The sequence below is a fragment of the Mercenaria mercenaria genome, chromosome 11 (genome assembly GCF_021730395.1).
Source record: "Mercenaria mercenaria strain notata chromosome 11, MADL_Memer_1, whole genome shotgun sequence".
Lineage (NCBI taxonomy): Eukaryota > Metazoa > Mollusca > Bivalvia > Venerida > Veneridae > Mercenaria > Mercenaria mercenaria.
In genome coordinates this window covers 31,131,312-31,158,810 of record NC_069371.1, presented here as the reverse complement: position 1 = coordinate 31,158,810, position 27,499 = coordinate 31,131,312, and the positions used below count along the sequence as shown (strand labels likewise).

The 27,499-nt window shown below is 34.4% G+C and overlaps 2 protein-coding genes across 2 annotated transcripts; both read left to right on the top strand.

The window, feature by feature from the left end:
• Nucleotides 1-10,872: 10,872 nt before the first annotated feature.
• LOC123532654 (solute carrier family 28 member 3-like) lies at nt 10,873-17,185 on the top strand. The gene is made up of 7 exons (XM_053517067.1): nt 10,873-11,607; nt 12,196-12,340; nt 13,211-13,286; nt 14,403-14,518; nt 15,493-15,654; nt 16,308-16,433; nt 16,910-17,185. The coding sequence occupies exons 1-7, from the start codon at nt 11,168-11,170 to the stop codon at nt 17,042-17,044; spliced, it is 1,200 nt and encodes a 399-aa protein (XP_053373042.1). The 5' UTR covers nt 10,873-11,167; the 3' UTR covers nt 17,045-17,185.
• Nucleotides 17,186-17,205: 20 nt separating this feature from the next.
• LOC123533028 (solute carrier family 28 member 3-like) lies at nt 17,206-20,939 on the top strand. The gene is made up of 4 exons (XM_053517068.1): nt 17,206-17,870; nt 18,266-18,526; nt 19,895-20,075; nt 20,442-20,939. The coding sequence occupies exons 1-4, from the start codon at nt 17,784-17,786 to the stop codon at nt 20,453-20,455; spliced, it is 543 nt and encodes a 180-aa protein (XP_053373043.1). The 5' UTR covers nt 17,206-17,783; the 3' UTR covers nt 20,456-20,939.
• The last annotated feature ends 6,560 nt before the right edge of the window (nt 20,940-27,499 follow it).

Below are 27,499 nucleotides of genomic sequence, written 5' to 3'. Positions count from 1 at the left end.
TTACACCTCCAAAGTGTCCGAGGAGTGTATGGCATAGTTTAGAAGTTAAAGATTAACGCCAACACACACAGTCAATCTGATAGATATAAGATAATATACTTCAGATATTTTTATTGAGAGATTCGTTATTGTAAAATCATATGTGTACTACATGTATAAATAAATATTAGTATATCACACTTATATTATGTATTTTAATTGAGATAATTTATCATTTTAACATATAGAATTGAAATTGATTTATTACAGATCATATCGTATTGTATGGGATATGGTTCAAGTGAATGAAGTTCTTCATTATACGAAATAACTACATTTACATGTTACTACCGCAATAAGCAAATATATATAACACGTTATCGGTGAATTAACAAAATATTACAAATGGTGAAAACCATGACATCAAAAGTTTTTTTGTTTTACATTTGATATCAAAATATCATTCACATATGAAAATCAGATCTTACATTTTCACATATTTCGTCTTGTTTTCACACGATGCAAGACTTTTAAGCTACAGTCACACATACGGATATGTCCGTGCGTTGAGATACGGTGTGGATAGGATTAGTCTGTTGGTGTATAACTACGGAGCAGTACGTCTTAGTATGTGACAGGAAAGGCCGTACCGGCGACAGTAACCATCAGAACAAATCAACACCCTTTACAGTATTTACAAATTTATTTACAAAAGATGATTATTAACAATGAATAGATATGAAAAAAAAAAAAACTGATTATAAGAAAGAAAAAAAAAAAAAAAAAGATGTCAGTATCTCTAGATACAAAAGTTCTTATACTTCCATTCTATCTGACGTGACACAGGTCTTTAATGTAATATGTGAACTTTAAGTAGCACAAACAAAACAGATTTCTAAATTCAGTCCTTTAAACCGTGAATACGTTGATTCCGTGTTGGCTCCCTATGGTGGTAGGTGATTGCATCCCTGAGCTGACTTCAGAGATAACAAAAATCATCGTCTTTGCGTTTACGGCACAACCATGGGACGAAAGCTCTGCGCTGGGAATATCACATCCAGGCGAGTGAAGACAAGTGAACCTCGGCATTGTACTTCGGTTATGACATCACCAGGAAATCGTCTGGCGAAAGCTAAAATATATAACATATGGTAAGCACCCATAGCAAACAAAAATCAGGGCATAAAACTGCTCCTTTGGGTACACATACCTCCGTAGGCTCCCATAAATAATACGTGCTACTTATACAAATATATGTGCTACTAAGTTCAAACGTCACATGATTAAAATACGTCACTTATTACTTCCATTATTTACCAAAATTAATTATTACTTAAAAGACTAAAGTTAAAGTATGAAAAAGATATGAAAAGTATATGATGAAACATTATAGATACGGACATGATAAACTGCAGCCATTACTTACAACTACAAATTAACAAAATTCAATGTAAATCAAACGTTATATGATAGTTGGCATCCATATAATATCTAATGCCATACACTACAACGGACATTTATTAATGTGCTATAGACTGGCACACAATTACAAATTACAATAATATAACATGGTACTAGACTTGCCATATAATTTATACATAACAATACAATGCAGTAATGGCGTTCCATAATAACGAAATGTTTTGACATAAGTTTTTGAAACAAAGTACTTTATAAATATCATGTTACAAATTTCAGTATAAATCTAACATCTTATATAAACGAAACGTTTAGACTCCTCTTTTCGAAATAATTTACAAAAGTCTGAAAAAATTTAATAATTATCCTAACATACCGAAACTAGCTAAAATCACATGCCGAAAAGTAATGTTACAAATTCTGTAGAATGAACAAAAATTTACCAAATAAAAATCGTAATGCAAAAATCATACAAAAATCTAACAAATAAATTTCTTACCTCGATCGAGCATAAATTTCTAGCAAGAAAATAATTCAGACATAGATTCGTCTATAAAGTCGTAAGGTGGTGTGCGCAAGGCATATCTAGTCCAGTCTATTTAAAGGATAATGTCCGCCAAATACTAAATTTCATGGATTCACGGCTAAGCCGTGGACTCTTACTATTTCTATTTTCAAGGGATTCACGATATAGCCGGGGAATCTACTACTATTTGGCGCGGATTTAAATTGACTATTTGAGGCCCATTATAGTGTTTTGGGATAAAAACATAAATTACTGAAGTTTATAAAATATCAACTTTTCTTATTACTGAACCGAATTTAATGAAATTTACATGAAATTTAAGTTATGAAATACGAAAAACATGAGAGGTATTTTATGCGTGAAATCTGACATTTACCTCAATACTCAAAAATTTTACAAAAAGATGATGCATACCTGCATTTACACTACAGATAAAATAAGGCCCGTATGTCAATTTGTGACACACGTCCCCCCTTAAAAAGAAAATTTATAATTTTCTTAAATGAAAACAAATGACATACTGAAAATAGCAAACACAACAAAAAAAAAACACACTGTCACTATCTGTACACCATATAATATAGCCACCTGTCTACACTCTACTTAAATAATCTGCACTACATTTTTCCTACCAGGAATTGCTCTAATACTGATCCTATATGGCTGTAATGCCAATGCCCATCTCATCAGCCTGAATTGCTAAGTTTCGCTTTATTTCAAATAAAGTGAGCGCTGATTGATCTGTCTCTAATTTACAAAGTCTTACGAACAAATACCGTGAAACTTAGCTACTGCCCATACTATCGCTAAACACTCCCTCTATCACTGAGTACTTTTGTTCCCTAGGTAGCAATTTCTACTAGCATACGCTACAGGCAATTTCTCTCCATCACTTTCCTGAAGCAATACTGAGCCTAAACCTAAAATCTGAAGCATCTACTCTCAATATAAAAGTCTGATCTAAAATCTGGCAACTTCAAAATAGGCGGACCATTAAGCTAGCCTTCAAAGTCTGGAAAGCCTTTTCTTGACTTTCACCCCACTCTACAAGATTTGGCTGACCCTTTTTCGTCAAATCTGTGAGCGGAACTGCAATGGCGGCAAAATTTGGGATAAACTTTCTGTAAAAATCCAACTACACCTAAGAATGAACGTATTGCCTTCTTGGTTTTCGGTCTCTCGCATCCTGTATAGCCTGTACTTTATTTGGAACTGGTTCAAGGTCTGGACATCTCCTATCATGTGCCCTAAACATTCTAACCTCTGAAAACCTATAAAACACATTAGTCGTTTTGCTGTTAACTTAGCCTCTCTTAGTCTGGTTAACAACTCAGAAAGAGCTATTACATGTTCTGGCCATGTGATTGTATACACCAGGATATCATCTATGAAGCTGTCCGAGTGCCCTAGGTCCTTCAAAACCTTCCGCCATCAGTCTACAAACGTTGCAGGTGCGTTAACTAATCCAAAGGGCATCTTACGGAACTGGAACAAACCTTTTGGGGTTTCAAAAGCAGTCATGGGTTTAGCCTTTTCAGACAAAGGAACCTGCCAGTAACCTTTGCTCAAGTCTAGTTTAGAAAAATATCTATACTTAGATAGCTTTGAAAACATCTCCTCCATGTTTGGCATAGGTTCCGCATCGAAAACCGTCAGTTTGTTGACCTGGCGAAAATCTATACAGAACCTATACTGTTATCTTTTTTCCTTATGAGGACAATAGGGGAGGAAAATGGAGCATTTGATGGTTCGATTACTCCCAACTCCAACATTTTATCTACTTCCTCTTTCACTACTGGCTGTGAATGAAAAGGAATAGGATAACCCTTTACTCTTATCGGATCTGTAGTTGACAACTGAATATCATGTTCAACTAAGTTAGTATTTCCAGGAATATCTGTCAGTACATCTGAGAAATTTTCTAACAAGTCTACTACTTCCTGCTTACATTCTACTGGTAACTCCGGATTTATCTCTACATCTTTGTACGTTCTGTACCCTGCTTTATAGGACACAAAACTATATCCTTTTCTACTCTACTTCGAAAACTCATCACTACTTTCATCGGATCTAATCTATCATAATCTCTCTGATCCTCCTCTACAATAGCTGCTCCAACCTTACTTAAAATACCCTATCTGGTATAGACTTACTATCGTCCTTCCTTTCACAGTACTGTTTCAGCATGTTTGCGTGAAAAGTTTTTCAACTTTCCGTCTACATCTATCCTGTAATCTAGTCTATTTACTACCTCTACTACTACGTAAGGACCCTTCCAATGTAACAACAATTTATTATGTTTCGTAGGTAACAATACAAGTACCTTACTACCTGCCTTAAACCTCCTATCTCTAGCCTTCTTATTGTAATACTTCTTGTATCTAGCACTACTTTTTGCTAACTGTTGCTGAGCTATCTTACACGTATCTTCCAACTTTTCTTGCAAATCCATAACATACTGGTAAGTGGTTTTAACCTCATCATTCTCCGTCTTACCAGCCCATAACTCTCTTAGCACAGTTATCGGTCCACGGATTGTTCTACCGTAAAGTAACTCAAAGGGAAAAATCCCAAACTTTCTTGCGGAACTTCACGGAAGCAAACAACATAGCATTCAAATACCTATCCCAATCTCTAGGTCTCTCACTACACAATACGCTTCAACATTTGCTTCAAACTACCGTTAAACTTCTCTACTAAACCGTTACACATAGGGTGATACGGTGTTGTAGTTAACTGCCTTAATGACAATAACCTACTAACTTCTGCCATAAGTTCTGACGTAAACTGCGATCCACAATCGTAAGCATTTCCTCTGGCACTCCTAATCTACTGTACATATCTACTAATGCCTCTGCTACTCTCTCATTTCAATACTAGGTAGTGCTATAGCTCTGGATATCTAGTACATAATCTACCATAGTCAAAATGTACCTGTTTTTCCTATCAGTCATAGGTTCGATCGACCAACGATGTCGACACCACTCTCTTAAACGGAGTAATCAATCAAAGGCATTTTTCCTAACGGAACTTTACTTACTCTACCCTTAGCTATAGTACGTTGACAAATACTACATGACTGACAGTACCTCCTAACCTCTGCCATTACTCCTGGCCAGTAAAATTCGCCTAATACCCTATCACTAGTTTTCCTTATACCTAAATGGCTGACAGTAACGAATCATGTGCACTTTCATCACAGTTTCTCTAAGACATTTAGGTACAATCAGCTGTCTACTTTTGTCTAAATTCTGGGCGGTATACTCTCTAATATAACAATCTATTCCTTATCTCAAACCTAACTGAACCTTTACCTCTACACTGCTTAATCGTACCTTCCTCAGCCTTCTTTCTACACAATCTAAAGTGCTATCTTTCTGTTGCTTTTCTAAGAATTCCTCTCTAGATACATCTAAAATCTGAGACGGAACTTTAAGCTTTACTTGCTTCTTAACTTTGGCTTGCGCCCTAGTTTCTACTGCTGACGCTAAACTACTAAACTGAGGTTCTACAGCTCCCTCTACATTACCAATTATAACATCATTGGTAGGATTATCTACAACCAACGCCTCTACTGTACCCTTGAAATACGGACAATCAATATCTATTCTAGCTACATCTAGCCTATGTTCACTCCCATCTATGTACTTACATCTACGGGTTTTCTCTAAAAACTGACTTGCTTCTACTAAGTCCCGTTTCACTATCACACATGTACAACCTGTATCCCGCATAGCGATTACATCCCTACCATTACAAGTACCGGGTTTTGTAGGACATGTACTTACACTAAGCATACCTAACTCCTCTACATCACTTAGTTCTATATACATTTCCACTCTCTGACCTACTTGACTTACTCCTATCTCTATCTCTATTTCTTCCTCTACCTCTACTCCTAGATCGGTCACGGCCTCTACCTCTATTTCTATTTTCCTTACTATTTCTATTCTCCCCTTTACTACTTTCCTGTTCCTGCTCTACTTCTAACTCTGCTGCTGCATTAGCACTATTACCGTACTTTCCGCTCCTACAGTAATATGAGCTATGCCCTATACGACCACAATTAGTACACTTCAGTACACCAAAGGGTCGATAACCTCTACCTCTATTAGCAACATTGCTACTACCTCTATTACTAGTGCCTACATTACGACTAATAGGATACTGTCTCTGAGGTGTTTCATATGGTTTATAGCTCCGGTCCTTATTGGTTCGATTCACGACATACTTGGGACCTCCACGAGTCTTTGCAAACAAATCTGCATCTTCTGCTACATCCTTAGCTTTAACTAACTTCTTACTACTCAAATTCTGGTATAGTTCTCTATTACATACATCTAAAAATTGGTCCCTAAGTATAAAATCTAATAATCCTTCGTACGTTTTCTCTACCTTACTCAGTCTAAGCCAACCATCTAAATATCTACTTATTCTGGCTAGAAACATCACAAAGGTCTCATTATCACGAGGCCTCTCAGTTCTAAACTTTTTCTTATAGCCATCGTCAGTGAGTTCGAACTGACGCAGCAAAGCGGCTTTCAGTTTATCATAATCCTTCCTATCTTCCAACGGAAGCCTATCAAAAACCTCTCTTGCCGTACCCTTTAGAAGGAACGGTAAGTTAAGTGACCATATCTCTTTATCCCAATCCTGCGCAACAGCGTACGTTTCGTACACATTCAAGTACGCATCCATGGAATCAATTTTCTCATCAAAGGGAGACATCTTAACCTTTACCTTTTTCTTACTCATCTTTTCTAAGTCTGTCTTAAACTTATGCTCTGTTTCTAATTTCCTACTTTCTGCTTCCTCCTTCTCTGTTTCTAACTTCCTAGCTAACATTAACTTCTCCTTTTCCATTTCTAACTTATCCTTTTCTAACTGTACACCTAACTTAAGTTCAAATTCCATCTTTTCCTTCTGCAACCTAGATTCTAATTCTAATCTTTCCTTCTCTGTCTCTAAACTACTTTGTCGTTCATATTCTATCTTTTCTTTCTGCAACCTAGCTTCTAACTCTAACCTTTCCTTATCTGCTTCTAACCTATCTTTCTCTGCTTCTAATCTACTATGTCTTTCCTCACGTTCTCTAGCCTGCTCTTCCTTAACAAAGTTACGTAACTCCTCTCCTTCATAACCCAACTCCTTTCCTACCTTCGTCAGCTCTACTACACTAGTCATGTTTAAATGATTACACTACGTTAACACTATACAACACTACGTACAACAGCTACTATAACAACCCGAGACACTAAATAAACAATCGTGAGGGAATACTAGACTACACTAGTTTACACTAAGGCTCTAACAGTCACCACTGGAGCCAACACAAAATACTATACTCTACGTATATACTACACAAAACGTCCTCACTAAAATAATACACTAAGTTGCGCAACAGTACTATGTGTCAATCAAGGTTGCATAGGCAACAATCAACAAAGTACAGTGACAGTAGGCTGCAACAATACCCTAGCCTTATCAAATATCAATCAACTGTAACTAGTGTTAACACTTTAGTGTAACAAATAAAACAAATATAAATCAAAGTGTTTTATCCCAAGATCAAGTATAGGTATAACACAACTGTGTAGCACTAAAACTTAAAAGTAGGTAAAAGTATATGCAAGTAAACAATCTTGCTAACACACACAAAGTAAAATACTGTATCTAGTATGTGTACAGTACACTAATACATATTAGGATCACTGGGAGAAGTAGGGCGACGCACAAGTAAAAGTGAGTAGGATAACTCTCCTTGTCAAGGGCGGTCCACTCCAGCACAGATTAAAGGTGGCTTAATCATGGAGTGACACAAAATAAACCCAAAAGAAAATAAAAGGAACGAAACTCACCCCAGAATCCAAGTGTCGTAAACAACTGTCTATCAGTCTGTGACCACTAAAGCTGGTTAGCTGAAGCTATGGATCTGTCTATGTCTTGTCTGAGGTAAGACGTCACTCTGAAAAATGAATAAAACTATTATAATGTGTACCAATAGAACAAAACAAGAGGAATCTTTACAAATTATTGCTGCAGTTAAATGGGTGTTAATAATGTTCGAATAGCTACTGTGTCTGGTCGACCAATCCCACTTCGACACCATTGTGACAGAAAGGCCGTACCGGCGACAGTAACCATCAGAACAAATCAACACCTTTACAGTATTGTACAAATTTATTTACAAAAGATGATTATTAACAATGAATAGATATGAAAAGAAAAAAAAAACTGATTATAAGAAAGGAAAAAAAAAAAAAAAAGTTCAGTATCTCTAATACAAAAGTTCTTATACTTCCATTCAATCTGACGTGACACAGGTCTTAATGTAATTGTGAACTTTAAGTAGCACAAACAAAACAGATTTCTAAATTCAGTCCCCTTTAAACCGTGAATACGTTGATTCCGTGTTGGCTCCCTATGGTGGTAGGTGATTGCATCCCTGAGCTGACTTCAGAGGATAACAAAAATCATCGTCTTTGCGGTTTACGGCACAACCATGGGACGAAAGCTCTGCGCTGGGAATATCACATCCAGGCGAGTGAAGACAAGTGAACCTCGGGCATTGTACTTCCGGGTTATGACATCACCAGGAAAATCGTCTGGCGGAAGAAGCTAAAATATATAACATATGGTAAGCACCATAGCAAAACAAAAAATCAGGGCATAAAACTGCTCCTTTGGGTACACCATACCTCCGTAGGCTCCCATAAATAATACGTGCTACTTATACAAAATATATGTGCTACTAAGTTCAAACGTCACATGATTAAAATACGTCACTTATTACTTCCATTATTACCAAAATTAATTACTTACTTAAAAGACTAAAGTTAAAGTATGAAAAAGATATGAAAAGTATATGATGAAACATTATAGATACGGACATGATAAACTGCAGCCATTACTTACAACTACAAATTAACAAAATTCAATGTAAATCAAACGTTATATGATAGTTGGCATCCATATAATATCTAATGCCATACACTACAACGGACATTTATTAGATGTGCTATAGACTGGCACACAATTACAAATTACAATAATATATACATGGTACTAGACTTGCCATATAGATTTATACATAACAATACAATGCAGTAATGGCGTTCCATAATAACGAAATGTTTGACATAAGTTTTTGAAACAAAGTACTTTATAAATATCATGTTACAAATTTCAGTATAAATCTAACATCTTATATAAACGAAACGTTTAGACTCCTCTTTCGAAATAATTTACAAAAGTCTGAAAAATTAATAAATTATCCTAACATACCGAAACTAGCTAAAATCACATGCCGAAAAGTAAATGTTACAAAAATTCTGTAGAATGAACAAAAATTTAACCAAATAAAAATCGTAATGCAAAAATCATACAAAAATCTAACAAATAAATTCTTACCTCGATCGAGCATAAATTTCTAGCAAGAAAATAATTCAGACATAGATTCGTCTATAAAGTCGTAAGGTGGTGTGCGCAAGGCATATCTAGTCCAGTCTATTTAAAGGATAATGTCCCGCCAAATACTAAATTTCATGGGATTCACGGCTAAGCCGTGGACTCTTACTATTTCTATTTTCAAGGGATTCACGATATAGCCGGGGAATCTAACTACTTTGGCGCGGATTTAAATTGACAATTTGAGGCCCATTATAGTGGTTTTGGGGATAAAAACATAAATTACTGAAGTTTATAAAATATCAACTTTCTTATTACTGAACCGAATTTAATGAAATTTACATGGAAATTTAAGTTATGAAATACAGAAAAACATGAGAGGTATTTTATGCGTGAAATCTGACATTTACCTCAATAACTCAAAAATTTACAAAAAGATGATGCAATACCTGCATTTACACTACAGATAAAATAAGGCCCGTATGTCAATTTGTGACATAGTACGGGAAAAATGGTGAGAAACAGGAAACAAACAAAACAATACAGGACGCGAATAAGTACGGATAGGTACGAGGTACTGCGTTGAATTACGTTTTACTGCGCCTTGCAACTTGCTCAGCGCACGGAAGGGCCTGCGGTAAACTACGTTGAACTATGCTTAAGTACGAGCAGCCTCGGATAGCTACGTTCAGCTACGGCGAGGTACGTAACAGCACGGATAACTACGTTTAAGTACGTTTAAGTACGGATGAATAAGTTTCAGCCAAGTTTGACTAAAGTCACGCTCATATGGCTACGATTCGCTCAAACTTTTATACATGTTCAAAAGTTTGGGAAACTTGCACGTTTGGAATAAGTTTTGAATACGTTTTGACCACGTTTTGGTACGGATTAATACGAATGACTACTCTGAGGTACGGCTCAGGTACGGATCGATACGGATTACTACGTTTCTGTCCGTAGCTAGACGTAGATATCCGCGCCGTATGTGTGACTGGGGTATTACACTGAAGCAGATAAATACCCTCTAACTGTTAGTTATCTTCACAACCAATCTCCGCGTGATTTTGTCAAATTAAATGATGTGAAATATTAACTAACGATAAAAGAAACAGTCCAAATATGAGACACCAGAGAGGCCACAAAATGTGCTGTATTTGGTAAAAGCTATTGAAGAAAACGTGAAATAAAACAGAAAAATAAATGTGTTTTTATAATTATCCTAGATTACAATGTATCTTACAAATCAGCTAGAATACCTTACATTACACACTTGGTAAAAGTATTGGACTAAAAATGTATCATGCTCATATTGCAGTTTATAGCCACCGTGGAGAAAAATCTATCTCCAGTCTACTTAACTGTGATAGTTTTTATTGCATTTTAAGATAAATATGAGATAGTTATGCCACATGTAAAAGAAAATGCAGAGTTTAAATTCCACGGTGTCTCCATGCGAAAGTGGGTCGTTTTTAAAATGCACTCCATGGTATAAAATCAAAGGGCAAAATTTGTGATATATCTTATCAAGTTTAAAATACGGGTCATTTTATATGTGTCATTTAAAGAAAACGTGGCTTATGTTTTGACAAACAACTACCAAGACGTTGTCTTATTTTCGTTGAAATGTGTGACATAATTAATCTCGGTCGTCTCCCAAGTTCTTTTTTATATTTAAAATGTTTTAGGTCATAAAACAGAACAATCATTTAGTTCGTGTGTAAACGTGTAATAAAGGAAATAGGAAAAACAAACTTGATACTCCAATATCAATCCGTTAACGTATGTCTGAGTGGAAAGTAGACGTGAGAACATTACCTTTGGAAAACTAAAAATATGAAGGTGTACACAATTTCGGAAGAAAGTGACATGCACATTGACGATAAAAGTGTGACAGGAAAACATCTTGATTTCGGTGGTCATATCAAAATGAAACATTCCAAAACAGAAAATGATGAAACAAAAACGGTGTTGCAGAGCAATAAGGATGTTATGAAGCAATATTCCGGTTTCTTTCAAAGAAATATGCCGACAATAGTAACAGCAAGAAACTATGGTTTACTGATACTATATCTGGCTTTCTATAGCTATGCTATGTATTGTAATTTCGGGGATGAGGGATCTATTCGCCTCACGGTGTTCACGGGATTTGGAGTTCTGTATTTGGGTTGGAACAATCTGTTGTCACAAGATGGTATAAGAAAATCATGGAAATCCGCTACCAGTTTCATCTACATGTCGTATAAATATGGTTCCAGGCCAAAGGTTATAAGATGGTATGTTGATTCCACTCCTGGCATGTTTGTATTATAATTATTATTGTTTTTGACTTTTAACTTCTTTTCATGTAATAAACAAGAATCAATTACACGGAAAACACTTTAAAGGTATATCTTTGGAATATGCATGATTGTTTAGAATTCGTATGTTGCAGTCTTCTTAGATATTATTGAAAATTAAAATCCGCAGATATTGCCACACTATAATACAAAACGGTCTTAATGTTATGACACTATAGTACAAAGTGGTCTAAATGTTCTACTCTTTGGCGATGGCAGCCTCTCTGAACTTAATGTTCATGTCTCCAAAAGTATGTGATAGTTAATTCTAATACTTTTCTAAAACACGTTTTGATATATAAATAGCACAATATCTGCATGACAAAACAAGTATCTATTGTCACTTTTTCTGTTTTGATTGCAAAATATTAAAACTGAAACATACGAGTGATATTGCTCATTAAACCGTTTGCATTGAGCAATGTTTTAAATAATCAATGATAGTGGTTGTTAAAACTACAACGAGCAATTATATTTTTTGTTTTATAGATATGTAAGAACAATGCATTTTGCTTAATCTTGTAGGTGTTTGTATCTAGTATGGGCCGCTATAATGGTCTACTATCTCATCTCCAATGTCGCCTTAAAGGATCCAGGAAAGTTGAGATCTCTTGGTGGTTATATTGCATTTATTCTTATACTTGTCATCATCTCAAATAACAGAAGGAAGGTATGTAGAAAATTACTCTGTCCAGATAATAATTAGGTTTGATATATTTCAAACGAATGTTTTCAATAGCTAATAATATTGCTTATTGTGAGTGATGTGCACGTCTGCGTGCTGTGGGTTTCGTTTTGTAGAGGCTGTTTGGTACGTAGCATTCCCTGTTTGATATTTGTCTTTGTTTTTTTAGTTACTTCGATTTAACGTGAACATGCCAAATATCGATTTGCTTCATTAGATAACATATGATTTCCATTGTAAATGATATCACTTAATTACTTCGACTTACAGTCTACATGTTAAATATCGATTTGCTTCATTTAATAACATATGATTTCCATTGTAAATGATATCACTTAGTTACTTCGACTTACAGTCTACATGTCAAATATCGATTTGCTTCATTTAATAACATATGATTTCCATTGTAAATGATATCACTTAGTTACTTCGACTTACAGTCTACATGTCAAATATCGATTTGCTTCATTAGATAACATATGATTTCCATTGTAAATGATATCACTTAGTTACTTCGACTTACAGTCTTCATGTCAAATATCGATTTGCTTCATTAGATAACATATGATTTCCATTGTAAATGATATCACTTAGTTACTTCGGTTTACAGTTTACAGGTTAAATATCGATTTGCTTCATTTAATAACATATGATTTCCATTGTTAATAATATCACAAAATTTAATTTCTTCGACTTAAAGTGTTCATATCAAATATCGATTTGCTTCATTCAATAACATATGAATCGGTTTAATATGTTTAACTGTTTAATAGGAAAGCAAATTGCTTAATATTTGTATGCATGTAAGATTTATCGGTTAAGAAATTGGAAAATATCTTTGTCATTTTATTTTAGATCAACTGGCATTGTGTGGTTTGGGGATCAGCCATGCAGTGTTTGTTAGGCTACTTTATCATAAAAACAACAGCAGGTATATATTTATATACTGCAGCTAAACAAGTATAGGAATAAGGCCTAACGCCAAACTTTGAAACAAATAAAAATGAAACTATTCCTAAGAATCTACTGCCTAATATACCCATATATTAACTCAGATTGCAGGTGTGGGTGTTTTACAAAACGAGCGTATTAAAAACCATCATAAAAGATAGATGCTTAAAGTGATATTGCTTATGAAATAAGAGATATGTCAATATAACCTTTTAAAACATTTTACCCTTAGTCTGATTTCTTTAGAAATCAATTGTATATTATCTCTATGCTGAATGTAATACATAACAAAGTTCAAAAAGTAGAATATCATTTACTACAAATTTCAACGCCCATTCATGGTTGCTTTTTCACACATCAAGGCTTTATTTTGCAAAAAATTAGATACTTTCTAGTACATATTTCTAATGCTTATTGAGATTCAGAAAATCGAATGCTAAGCTGATGGTCCAGAAATTCCGTGACTTAATTTATAATCTGGCTGTTCATAACAGTAGTGGATTTTAAAGGTTAAGTGAAAGGTAGCTATGAAGAAACACAAGATGTAAAAAGTTTGTAGAAAAGTATGCAGAAAATACATTATTTTGAAAGATCAAAAAGTTTTTCCTTGATAAACTGCCATGTTAAGTGATTTCTGAACAAGTAGAGGAAGTCGCTCTTATGGGCCAGAGTTGAGAACTGGACAATAAAGACGCGACTGTAACAAGATTAAAAAGGCTACACTGACTCGAGGGCGGAGGAAAAAATGAAACAAGTACTGACCGTCAATTGTAACGTCATTGATTTTGACTTTATACATAATATAAGACTATATGCTAGCTGCTGCAGATTTTCGCAGTCCTTTCAACGAGTTATCTTTGGGTTCTTAAAAAGTAAAACAATATATGCATTTTATGAAGCCCTGTGAAAAGGTATAAAGTGGCACCAACCATGGGCTACGACCTCGGTCAATATCACTTTTTCCCACGTCAATAACTCACGAAAAGATAATAATCATGTATTTATTTGCAACACAACTACGCATTAGTCAATTATAATTAACAGAATCATGTGAGAGAAATTTTCTGAAATATAGAAAACAATACATGTCTTTTAGGTGCTACCGTTATTTTATGGCTGTCTGATCGCCTTATGGAATTCATGGATTATTCCCGAGTTGGAGCCAAGTTCGTATTTGGTGACTCTTATATGGATCATCGCTTTGCAATGCAGGTATATAAACATTCATTGTCTGCTAATTTATACATCCATATCATTCTTTGAAATCCATTAACTGTGAGTGATATAGTTTTGCTGATCTACTTTATCAGTTTTTAACTCTTCCTTAGTATTTTGATTCTTTTGTTAGCTTTAGGTCTGCTTATAGCTTTAAAAAGTCTTTATTTTATCCCAATGAACAGAACCTGAGAACGTATCTTAATATTTTAATGCGTTTAGCTTTGTTGAATAAAGTACACATTTTTCGGCATACTGAGCAGGACCTTCCGGCTTGAAAACGCCATCTTACACTACTCTCGTGCTGTAAATAACGTATAATGAGTTACACTTAATTATCGGTTCGTGCAGTAACAATCTGACGTAAAACCGCCGCTGCTGTTTTCTTAATAGATACTCCCTTATTCTTTTGGTATGTTTTTCAATTCAAAAAAAAAAAAATCACAAAGACTACAAAATATTACGCAGCAGAAGTTTAAACAAAACCAAAACTCAACGTTGTTTTTTGTATTTGATACGAAACGGTCTTGTATTCTTAAGGACATAAGCTTCTTATGCTTTGTTTAAATACGCTTATGTAATACACTAGTAATTTAGGAAAGTCAGTCGTTCGTTTATACTTTTTCTGTATTTTGTTGAATATGACATGCAAGGAAAATATTTTATCACTGGTAGTAGTTGTGGAAAGGAAATATCCGGATCTTGTGCAACTTTTTATCTCGTTACCGTCGAAACAGTTACCATAAAGACGGATTGTCCCACATACACCTACAGCCAGTGAAAAAAAAACACATAATGCCGGTATAATTGTTATACTTCATAAAACAATAATTTTTATTCATTGGCTTACGTAACATTTTCTCGCTGAAAGTATTTTAGGAAGTAAGTATTATAATATTTGAACTGGCAGGGATATATATAGACTAAATACATATAGAATAAACATAGTGTCTCAAATGTTACATTTCCAGGCAATGCCATCGGTTATAGTGTTTTTTGCCGCCATTCAAGTTCTGATTTATCTCGGGACTATTCAGTTTATAGTCAGAACTTTAGGAAAGTTCCTTGCAATCATTCTCGATGTTTCTGCACCGGAAGCGACCAATGCTTGCGCCAACATCTTCTTAGGTGGAGTGAGTATAGATCTCCTATTTATGCTTTCCAAACTGCTCTGAACAGCTAGTGTTTTCAAAAAAAGCAATGCAGTTATTAGACAAACTTATAGAAATTGGTGTCACAGTGTCAAAATCAAATAAGTTGCTACTTATAAACACTTTTTCAGGCAAGTTTGCGAACCAAACTTTGTATAATAATGATAATTAAAGTTATGTTAAAAGAACGGAATAAAATCATGTAACACGGGTGCATTTTCTTAAAAGAAGTAAATTTACATTTGATATCAATATAATTCACGTTCTACAGAAAATTGAGATATTGAGTACCTATTAGACAACCATATTGAACAAAATGTTATACTATAGTTACATTTTTATTTGCATTTGTATTACAAATAACTATTTATATATTTATTACAAATATCTAATAACATATCTATTACAGTTATCTATTTACATATTACATTTGTAATTATAAATACGTACTAGTCAATACAAGCTACCTATTTCAAATCAGTTTTATTTATTTGGGCGTTAAATCTGTGCACATTTACTTTGAAATTGTCTTTATTCATGCAATTCAGTTGGTTTGAACTGGTGATAAATATAATCTGTTTACACTCGTAAGAAGAGTTTGCAATTGCTCTTCACTTATCCATTGACTGTTTCAGATTGAATCTGCAATATTGGTGATAGAATATATTGACAGTATGCCTACATCTCGACTGTTTACGCTAATGACAAACTGGTTTGCATCATGTGGTGGTTCAGCTTTGATACAGTTCATTTCGTTCGGTGTAAGTCCATATGTATGTCAGTTTACCTGCTTTGAGAGATTGTTTTCATACTGGAGCCTCAATATAGGACGTTCGCTCTAAATTAGTACAAGTAAAGTGTAACGAACTGTTTCTTTCTTATTCGCTAGAGACTAAAACGATATACATATTCAAAACATGATTAGAATTTAGATACATTTAACTTTTTTTAAATGCTGTAAGAAAATTAAATACCATAATTGGCACTTTCTGACTGAAGACAATATGGTCTAAAATTGTCGCCATAAACATTGAATTTTAAAAGCGTTGTAAGAGATTCTTATCATTCCTTGGTTTTTACGTTAATTGTGTATAATAAATGTGTTTGGCATCTCTTTGTAAAGTACAGAGACTGCCTTTAAGAAATAACTTAAAATGGTGAAAATGTACTCACTGTCAGTGAAAACGTTATGATTTTTTATGCTATCTTTGAACGAGCATATTTGAAAATATTTCAGGTTCCAGCATCATATCTTTTGGCTGCATCCGCCATGTCCGCTCCGGCAGCGCTTGTTTGTGCAAAAATTACCTTTCCGATGTTGAGCAGACTGATTTCAAAACTAATATCGAAGATATTGATTTGGAAGTCATAACTAAAGGAAGCAAAAACAGTTCAGAGCAAAGTGGTCACACTAACTCTGACATTTTTAAAGAAGCTAGTGTTTCAACCGAAGACGTAGAAGAAACAGACAAAAATAAAAAGGAAACTTTCGAAGATAAGATACAAAATAAGAGAAAGCATGGGCCGTAGGTATTCTCCAACCATTTAAATACATTAAGAATAGTAGGTTACTGTCTTATTAATTAAATACAACTCAGGCGCGCCAAGAAAAATATACATGTGGAGTATAGACTGAAAATAGTTTCCAATCATTTGCATACAATGTTAATTACACAAATCTAGTGGACTTCATGTTGTTATATTTTTATGCTTTATGAGACGACATTACCCCATTGTCGCTATCAGAGTTTTAGTGTCCATTAATTGTTTATGTATGATAAAAGAGTTCCGCTGAAGTCGTTGATATGGTGCGTCATGGATTGTTTAGTTACCTTAATTTCATTGAGGCACTCCTCAAACTAATTCCGATATTATGTTGCTAGGTTACATTCTTTTCTATGATTTCGACGGATTTTCTTGTGGAATCTTTCTTACTTGATCCAACTTTAACGTGTAAAAATGAATCTGTCGTAGGAATTATTATACACTAATACTTTTTACATGAATTATGTTTTATACGCAAAAGTTCCGAGGGACCAAAAAGTATTGGCGAAGCGCTTGTTGTAGGCACAAAACAGGGCATAAAACTGGTCGCCAACATAATCGGAAATATGATTGTGGCGTTATCTATCATTGAATTTTTGGACAAAACTGTTGAATGGTTTGGGAACAGAGTAAATATTCATATAAGTTTAAAGGTATGCAATATATTTTGCTTTTTTACAATGCATAAAATATACTGGAAATATATAAATTTATTTTAAAGATACAAAACTTTGAATAAAGGCCTGACGTAGAAAAGAAATGAACACAGTCTTGAATATTGGAAAATTATTAGATCTTACCAGGCAAAATTACAAGAAAATAAAGTATCAGTTAATACCTTTATTTAGTTTAGAACAAATGTACCGGACTGTCTCGATCGTACACATTCGTCAGAATCACTTCATAATCATGCATTTTGCACTAATCATGATTTGCTCATCGAGAATATAAAAGTTCAACTTTTAAGGAAGACTAGTGTCTTACCATGTAAACGGGAACCTATATTTCAGCATGTAAAGAAAACTGATATTTCAGATTTTAATTTCAGCTTATGCTGTCATATGTGTCTTACCCATTCGTATATATAATGGGAGTTGATGAAGAAGACTGTCTCCGTGCAGGGGAAATGTTAGGAATCCGAACACTCTCTGTAGCAGGGATTCCATATCAGCAACTAGGAGATCTTATTGAAAACAGGAAAGTGTTAATGGCCTATATGGCAAAATTCAATGAAACTATCACAGACGACAGAGGCAATGACATTTTCTTACCACAGTGGAACCAAACATTAACTGGAGGAGTATTTTCGGTCAGAAATTAAAAACTTTGTAATATTATAAATCATTCTTGAAATTTTTGCAGTGTATGTATAAACTGGTTTCCTTAAGGCTTGTCTATAACTTGGGTCTATGCTCTTATATGGCGTAATGCTATACTGTGCCTGAAAGGGCGGATGGACCCTTATGAAATGTATACACTGCCTGATTGTCTTTTACTGTTAAATAACTCAATATTTACCAGATTAAATGCCTTAATTAGGCATTCATGAATTAATATGTTGTTACTGTACTCTGTATTCGCAATGAATATCCAGCTATCAACATTCTAAACGTGTATGCTTCACCTATTACGTTTAATAATTATTAAGGAAGTAACCAGTTTGGTTGCAAAATATTATCTCATTCTCTTATCTCAAATCTGTTAAATATGTAAGCAGGCATCTGCCAATTTCGTTGTCCCTTCTGTCGTCCCCGCCACAATGGCGAAGTAATATATAACTCTTTCCGTGTTTTGTCAATGTCTCGTTGTTTTGACCTGCCAGAATGCTATACTATCTTGCTGCTTTCGTTTTTTCTGCCAGAACGAGAACTGCTGCGCACGAATAATTCAACAGACGCTGTGTTAAAACGCCGTTGTTTCTTTTCATCAATTTGGCGATAGAAAGTGAACGAGACAAAAAGACTGCGAACTACCAACACCATATCGTTCCTTTTCTCTCGTCAAAACATTTTTTTATTTATCACTGAATTATGCTTTTTCCCTTGCCACAACGGCCAGACGATAATTTACAAATGTTCGTGGTGGTGCTGTGCGGTCCATTCGTTTTCGCCAGAACAATGTCTTATTACTTTTCGTACTTTCGTTGTTGCGAGGGCAAACGCATGGCGAAACGATAAAGACAAAGTTCTGTCGGTCGGACGACAGAAGTAACATTATTTTGCTTCTATTTCCACCCCTGCTACTGTTACAATATAAGGATCTGACCAAAGTTTCGGAGTGTGCATAAGTGTTTTCTATCCGTTCTTTGACGTTGTATTTCTTGTTGTGTGGCACTGAAGAGAGCGGCTAAATGAAAAAGTGAAACAACGGAAACACAGTAAAATATCCCATTATATTCTGAATTAATAACAAGATTAAACAGGTTCCAAGTAAATATCAGCCATCATAAGTTAAATTGACCTGTAGATATACTTTCACAAAACAAGGTAATGGATAACAAAAGGAAATAGGTTGGAAATGTAACGTGATATTGTATTGTAGACTAAAACTTTCATTTTGTCTTTTCACTTTAACTTTTCTTACTAATAAAATTACCGGACTTGTCAATCTACTATCCTTTAACTATAGCTATACAGGAAGTTCTGACAATAGTAAGTCAAATTTTCACATTTTACAGGAGAGTTCAGAATTGATTGTGTCATATGCATTGTGTGGATTCGCATCTATTCCGATGATTGGAATGACCCTTGGCGCATTGACCGTCATCATTCCTGACAGAGCACCGGAAGTAACGAAACTTTCCTTTAGAGCACTTGTAGCTGGGACTATAGCGAGCTATCTCACAGCATGTGTGGCAGGTTGGTGTTCAGGGCTTGCTTGTCATCTTTTCGTCCAAACCCTCGTAATGAAGGCAGAGAAGTTTTAACAAGTGCAGCGATTAAAAAGAGTTTAATATTTAACTTAACAAAGCACAGGATATTTAGATATTCTGTGAACCCGCCTTCATAAATTAGTCTTTTTCCACAAATGTAAGAAGATATATTTGTATTTGAATGACATATATCTTGGAAAAAGATAAAAAAAAAAATAATAGCAATGGGACGTACCATTCATCAAGGCTTTTTCAAAGTAATGAGGTATATTGGAATATCCTTTAGTAAGTCTACACGTTACGATCAATTTTATATTGAGATTTCTTAAAATTTATTTACATTCTGTTTCAGGTTTGGTATCTTAGAAAAGAATCACCGACCTCGCGTAAACCAGCTGAAGAATTCAACGCGCATCGGTGAGTGGTAAGTGATTCGAAGTCAGCGACCTTAACCACTCGGCCATGGAGACCCCTTCTAATATTAGTGATCAAATACTAGGTAGTACAAAATAAAACATAATTTTAAAGGGACAAATATGTGGCACGAGTATGCCACCATACTCATAATATATAACATAGACTATTTTATTTTACGGTATTTGTGTAGCTTTCACTTTTGGTAATTTTTACAAATATTTGATAAGTATTTCATTATGTTTATTTTCTTGTATTTTCTAAATTACGCTGGCAGTGTTCTGTGCAAAGCAAATCTTAAAAGAAGTTAAAGATGTAAATAAGCACAGGTAACCTAAAATGACAAATGATACAATATACATATTTTATTGACATATTAGTTGTAAGTTCATATGTTTTTATATGCATATATAAACATTAAAATTTAACAGTTCTATACATTGTTACGTATTTTATTTTTAGATTAAAGTTGAAAGTGATTAAATATAGAGATAATTATTTGCACTGCGTAGGATATTATTAAATTGTTCTTTATTACGAAATAACTACTTTTATTGTTACTCTCGTATAAGTGAACGTATTTATAACATATTAGTGAAATAATAAAATATAACAAATGGTAAACTTTTAGTCAAACCATTGTTACCATAGTTAAAGCATGTCATCAGAATTGTTTTATACAATGTATTTAAGATAAAAAAAAATCTTTCAACTGTTAGGATCAGCTGTTACATTTTTCCGAATTTCGTCTGGAAGACTCTTCAGTCTTAATACACCGAAATGGATAAATAACCGACATCCAACCACTAGTTATCCTCACAACTAAGCCCCGAGTGGTTGTTGTCAGACTTAATGATGTGAAAAGTTGATTAACGATAGAAGGAATAACCCAAATATGAGATAACAGACAGGCAACAAAATGTGCAATATATTTGGTGAAAACTATTGAGCAAGAATACCTCACATTACAGTCTCCGCATATATCATATCTGACATTCACTTTGTGAAAAAAAATGTACTAAACAAATATCATGTGCATATTGCGTTTAAAGTCACCGTAGAAAGAAGGCTAAACTCCAACCTACTTGATTATGACGGGGGCTTTTTGTACTATAAGGTAGATTCGAGATGGTTTCTCGTAATTTTCCAGGAAAAACTGGTTTTAAAAATTATACCATCAAAGTGTAACATTTGTGATATATTTTGCCAGTTTAAAAATGCGTAACGTTTTCTCTGGTGTATATTCTATAAGATATGGCTCACGTTTTAAACAAACAGCTGTTGTATATGTTGCCTTATCTAAATTGAAATGTGTCGCATGATTAATCTCGGTCATCTTCCGTATTTTAACATTTAAAATGTCCAATGTCATAAAACAGAACAATAATTTAGTTCGTGTGCTATATCATTGATGTAAACATGTTATAAATAGGAAGAATGCACTTGATACTCCAAAGTCAATCCGTGCATGACCTAGTCATCACGATATTTTTGTATGGAAAGTACAGGTAAGAACAATATCTTTGGACGACTTAAACTATGAAGGTATACACATTTTCGGAACAAAGTCCAATGTACACGACGATAAAGGTGTGAGAGAAGAACATCTTGATTTCGGTGATAAAATCAAAATGAAACATTCTGAAATAGAAAATGAAGATGGTATTGCACAACAATGAGGATGCTATGAACGCAAAGAAATGTTCCGGCTTCTTTCAAAAAATATGCTGACAATAGCAACAGCAAGAAACTATGGTTTACTGTATTATTGGACAAGCATGCTATTATTGTATTCGGATAGCTACGCCCACGGGTCAGGATTTGGTTCTGTATAAGTTGAAAAACTGTCGCAGATGGTAAATTCGTGAACCGCTACCTTCATCTACATGTCATATAAATATGGTTCCAGGCCAAAGGTTATAAAATGGTATGCAGCTTTTTGAACGTGTTTCCTAAAGTTTTTATTCCACCGAAGGCGTTTTCGTATTACAATTATTAATTTTATATATCTATAGTCCCATTAAGGGATGTGCATGCTATTGATAATGGATTAAAATTCGAAAACCTTAGAAAATCACATAACATACTCTACATCTAAAATCACATAACGTACTCTACATCTTACAAGTGTGCTTACCTTTATTTCATGATCTGTTCAACGACCGACTAAAACTGTCGTTCTTTTATCAATGTGGCGTGGGAAACTAAAACATTATCGTGCTTTTTCCCTTGCCACAACGGCCAAACGATATTTTTGAAAAATAAAATGTGATGTTGTGCTGTTTATTTGTTTCCGCCAGAACGACACAACGATGTCTAACCTTTCGTACTGTCCTTGTGGCGGGGGCAAATGAATGGCACATCGATATAGAAAAAGTAGTGTCGGTGGGACGACAAAATCAATGGTATTTTGCCACTCTTTCCACCCCTCCCACTGATACAACAGAAAAAGCAGCCAAAGTTTCGGAGTGTTTATAAGAGTCCACCGTTCGTTCTGTCACGTTGCATTTCTCTTTGTGAGGCTCTGGCGAGAGCACCACAACAAAATAATGAAACAACGGAAACACAGTAAAACATCGCTATTACATTCTGTCAGCGTCGAATAATAACAAGACAAAACCTGTAGAAAGTAGAAACCAGCCATCATAATTTAAATTAAGTTGTGGATATACTTACACAAAACAAGGTGAAGGATAACAAAAGGAAAATGGTTGGAAATGTAATATGATATTGTTTTGTAGAGTAAAACTTTCATTTTATTTTTTCGCCTTTCCTTTTTTTCTTTATAAAATAACTGGTTTCTATAACCTGTTTGTCAATTTACTATTCTTCAACTATAACTGAACAGAAAGTTCTGAAAATAGTAAACACGTCGCATTTTACATTTTATAGGAGAGGTCAGAATTGATTGTGTCGTATGCATTATGTGGGGCCGCATCAATTCCGGTGATTGGAATGACCTTTGGCGCATTGACCGTCATCATTCCTGACAGAGTACCGGAAGTAACGAAACTTTCCTTTAGAGCACTTCTATCTGGGACAATAGCGAGCTATCTCACAGCATGTGCGGCTGGTCGGTCTTCAATACTCACATGTGATCTTGTCTCCCAACCCTCGTAATGAAGGCAGAAAAGTTACAAATATTGAATTGCAGAGATCAAAACTTACTTACAAAACACATCATAATTAGATCTTCTGCAAGCCATCTTCATAAACTCAGTCTTTTTTCACAAATTTAAGAAGTATTCAGATGATAAATATCGTACAAAACTTAGCGAGGGAATATACCATTCATCAAAGGTGGGTTTTTTTCAAAGTATATGAGAATATTCTTTAACGAGTTGACAGTACTTGTGACTGCTTCTGTTATAAAGAAATCCCTTAAAATTTGTTTACTCTCTGTTTCAGGTTTGGCGTCTTAGAAAAGATTTAAAGGAAAATGCTCCGAATACAGTTGCCAACTGATAAAAAAATAATGGGGGAAGGGTAGATATCTCGGAAGCACAGAGCACCAAAAACACAGCCACAGAGCCACACATTTGCATAGTAGGCCCACAACAAAAAGAAGCTGAAAAATATTTCAGACGGGTTGCTTCAAACATACAACAAGTACATATTAATTTAGGCTAAAAATAGATGGAGGAGAGAGAAATGGTAAGGGGCAAAATTGGGCCGCGGGGTGGGGGTGGGGAAGGAACCCGGAGGTAAAAGTTGAACAAGGACGAATATACAAAAGGAATGCCACGTTCCTTAATAACAGTCACACTACAACGTACACCACGAAAATGCTTACAACAAACAAGAAAATTTACGCAACAGACAATACAAGACGGACAATACAAGACAGACAAAACAACCAGCTGAAAATAGTGACACCGCCTTGGAGCGGTCAGTAACCAATATAAAGGAAACTGGGGGTTTAAACGCGTTTAGAGCATGCCGACCTCGCACTTATCCTATCTTCAACAAGTTAGACAACACAATGAAAATAAAAATCTCTAGCAACAAACAAAACAACGTACGAAACACAAAATACAAGACAGACAGAAAACAAGTTGAAAATAGGGGCACCGCCTTGGAACGGTCAGTAACCTATAAAAAGGAAATTGGGGGCTTAAACCCGTTTTGGTCATGCCAACCTCGCACTTACCCTATTCAAAAACTTAGACAACACAATGTAAATAAAATCCCTGCTGAGAAAGGCTCTAACATTAGTGCAAAAATAACAGATAAATAAAGCAAAACATAAAATTAAGGTTAACCTAAGGTATTAAACACCAAAGTATTCAACAACTTGTCTGAAGTCAGAGCAACAAGAGTCTAACTTTTAAGGGCACGACTAAGAAAACTGTAAGACAAAAATCAACTCCCTCCGTCCATTGTATATAGGATATAGGAGAAAAGTATCATGGAGTCTTACACTTTATTAGTCATCGCACCATCAAAGCGTAGCAATTAACTGTTTACTAAAAGCTTTTCGTAGTTTATGATAACAGTAACCCTGTTGTAACAATTTCTTGGTGATATGAAGATTTCTGTCATTAAAATCATCTATCTTTGAGCAAGCTCTTGCAAAAAGAATAAGTTGTGAAATATAGACACCGTAAGATGTTGCTCCAGGGACATCTCCATCAAGATGAGAGAAGCTGACAATTTCAAAATTAAAATCGTCCCTTTTATCATATATTTTCGTTTCTAGATTATTATTCACAATTGTTAAATTTAAATCCAAAAATGACGCTTCTAATTCTGAGGTATTAGCCTTGTTAAGCTGTAACTCTTTTGGGTAAATATATTTCACAATAAAGAAGCCGGTGATGAAATCATCATCTTAAGATTTCAAGTATCCAATACCTTTACATCCATTCATATCTTTGTAACCAAAGAAATATCAACTTTTCATGTTTTAGTTTAGTCAAAACTAATCTAAGTGATTATTTACATGAAATAACTTTATAAATGACTTATGACGGTCACTTTACTTTATAGTGCAGATCAGAAATCCTTCACATTCAAATACTTTTTCTGGCCATTTTTGTTTCTTTAACTTTGTAAACATGGTAAAATGACATTGAAATATTTCTTATAAAATTAGCACAACTTAAACGTCCAATATTGTTAGTAAAACATATGATTAGGAGGCGAGGGGAGGCAAGGGGAGGCTAGGGAAGGGAATTACTGTAGCAACGTAGGGTCTCTGAGCAGAGATTGTTTCCTAAATTTTACCTACAGTCATATAAAGTTCTAAAATTGACCTACAGTCATATAAAGTTCATGCTGCGCTAGCTTTTGATGCATTGTCTGTGGTTCCTTAAAATTGTAAATTATACATTTCTGTTTTTGAATGTTTCACACATTATTGTTCGTTCTTTATGACATCAGTCTTAAATGACGCCCCAAAACCAGTTATAATTCCCGCTTCTTGTTGTAATGTCCGAGTCTAATTTTTTGACTTGAGTAAAGGATTCAGTCCTATGCAGTTTTATTATTATTTATAGTAATAATAAAGTTAAATATTTCTTTTAGTTTTCAAAGGTGTCTCAGTTAAATGATAACACATGATTTGGTCCGATCACGCAAATACAAATACCGCTTAAAACCTGGATATATAAAATAATTTTTCTCATCTGTTTTCCTGCAGCCGCTTTAAAAACGAAATAAAAGTATATTTATAAAATGGAGTTGTAAGTCAGTATGTGTAGAAAAAAAAAACAAGTTATAGATATAGATTTTTAATGTTCAGCCAACATGGAGCTTTATACCAGTCACAAAAATCACGATGACTCTAATTGAAGTACTAAATTAACATCTGATTTTGTGATACAAGGTTTGCTTAAAAACTCTACAGTTTATTGTCTTGATGTCGTTAGTTATAGAAATGGATAACATACGTTTACTTTTGTTTATTGTTAAATGTATCCTATAGTATTTGGTATAAGTGTGACGCTTAGCCTTGACATTGTGTTCAAATCAACACACGGTTGTAAGCTAAAGCATTTTTAATCTTGTTTATTCAGGGAGGAAGGTAACAGAAATAATTGATTTGTGTGTAATTATATCATTATATAATTATACATTAATGACGTAGTTTTGGTAGTTTAATGGAAACCGACATGGCATACAACATTTGGTTCATTTAAAGTATTGTTGAAAGAGTTGAGTCTATTTGAAAAGAGCAATAAAACTTCACGTATTTTGCTCTTAACAGTATCTTGATGCACACAATCTTATTAAATTATACCATGGTATAGTTTAATCCTTTCCTGTGATTTTGTTATGCTATAAAGCATGTATGTCTTCGTAAATGTGAAGAAAAAACATGTTAAAGCAAGGGACTGCACCACTGCTTAGTGTGTCAAATGCATTTGTTTCTGAAGACCTTTGAATGTACAAGGCCATAGACAGTGATCATCGTTTTCATGTAAGAAATATATCAAAATATGGTCTATCTTGAATAAAATCACCCTCGTTCTGATGCTTATTATCATATCGCTCAGAACTCCAAGCAATGATTTTATTACAACAAATTTACTGTTTGGGGTGTATTATTGCTAAACTATCAGTATGCCACTATCATTTGCAAAGAGTTTAAAATTGTGCGTACACCAAGCAAATATAGTTACATAGAATTTATCTCAATAAAATAAATAGATACACAGGGCTTGTTGAAAATTAAAAGTATAACTCTAGACACTGTAGACACATATAAATATATTAAGTATATTTGTTGATAAGTAACATTTCCATCGCCGTTTATTTATCCACATCCAGGTGTTGCTGTCCAGCACCTAGTATATTGGCGAGTCAAAGTCCGGCCAATACTGGTCTCTGATTCTGTCCAGATAATAAGTTACATTTGATCTTCTCCTCCTGAAAGAAGTGATACAACAAGTTTTCAACAGTTACAATTTTTCACATGAAATAAATAAGATATTAAGTCATATATAAAATCATAAATCACATTTTTACGACGCCGGAGTGAAATAAGCCATTATA

Bases quoted from the DNA above. Each gene is read 5' to 3' on its own strand.
- LOC123532654 (XM_053517067.1), top strand. From the start codon at position 11,168: ATGAAGGTGTACACAATTTCGGAAGAAAGTGACATGCACATTGACGAT. The intron at 12,341-13,210 runs GTATGTAGAAAA...ATTTTATTTTAG, and splicing joins TCTCAAATAACAGAAGGAAG to ATCAACTGGCATTGTGTGGT. The intron at 13,287-14,402 runs GTATATATTTAT...CATGTCTTTTAG, and splicing joins TATCATAAAAACAACAGCAG to GTGCTACCGTTATTTTATGG.
- LOC123533028 (XM_053517068.1), top strand. From the start codon at position 17,784: ATGATTGTGGCGTTATCTATCATTGAATTTTTGGACAAAACTGTTGAA. The intron at 17,871-18,265 runs GTATGCAATATA...TTTTAATTTCAG, and splicing joins ATATTCATATAAGTTTAAAG to CTTATGCTGTCATATGTGTC. The intron at 18,527-19,894 runs GTCAGAAATTAA...CACATTTTACAG, and splicing joins TAACTGGAGGAGTATTTTCG to GAGAGTTCAGAATTGATTGT.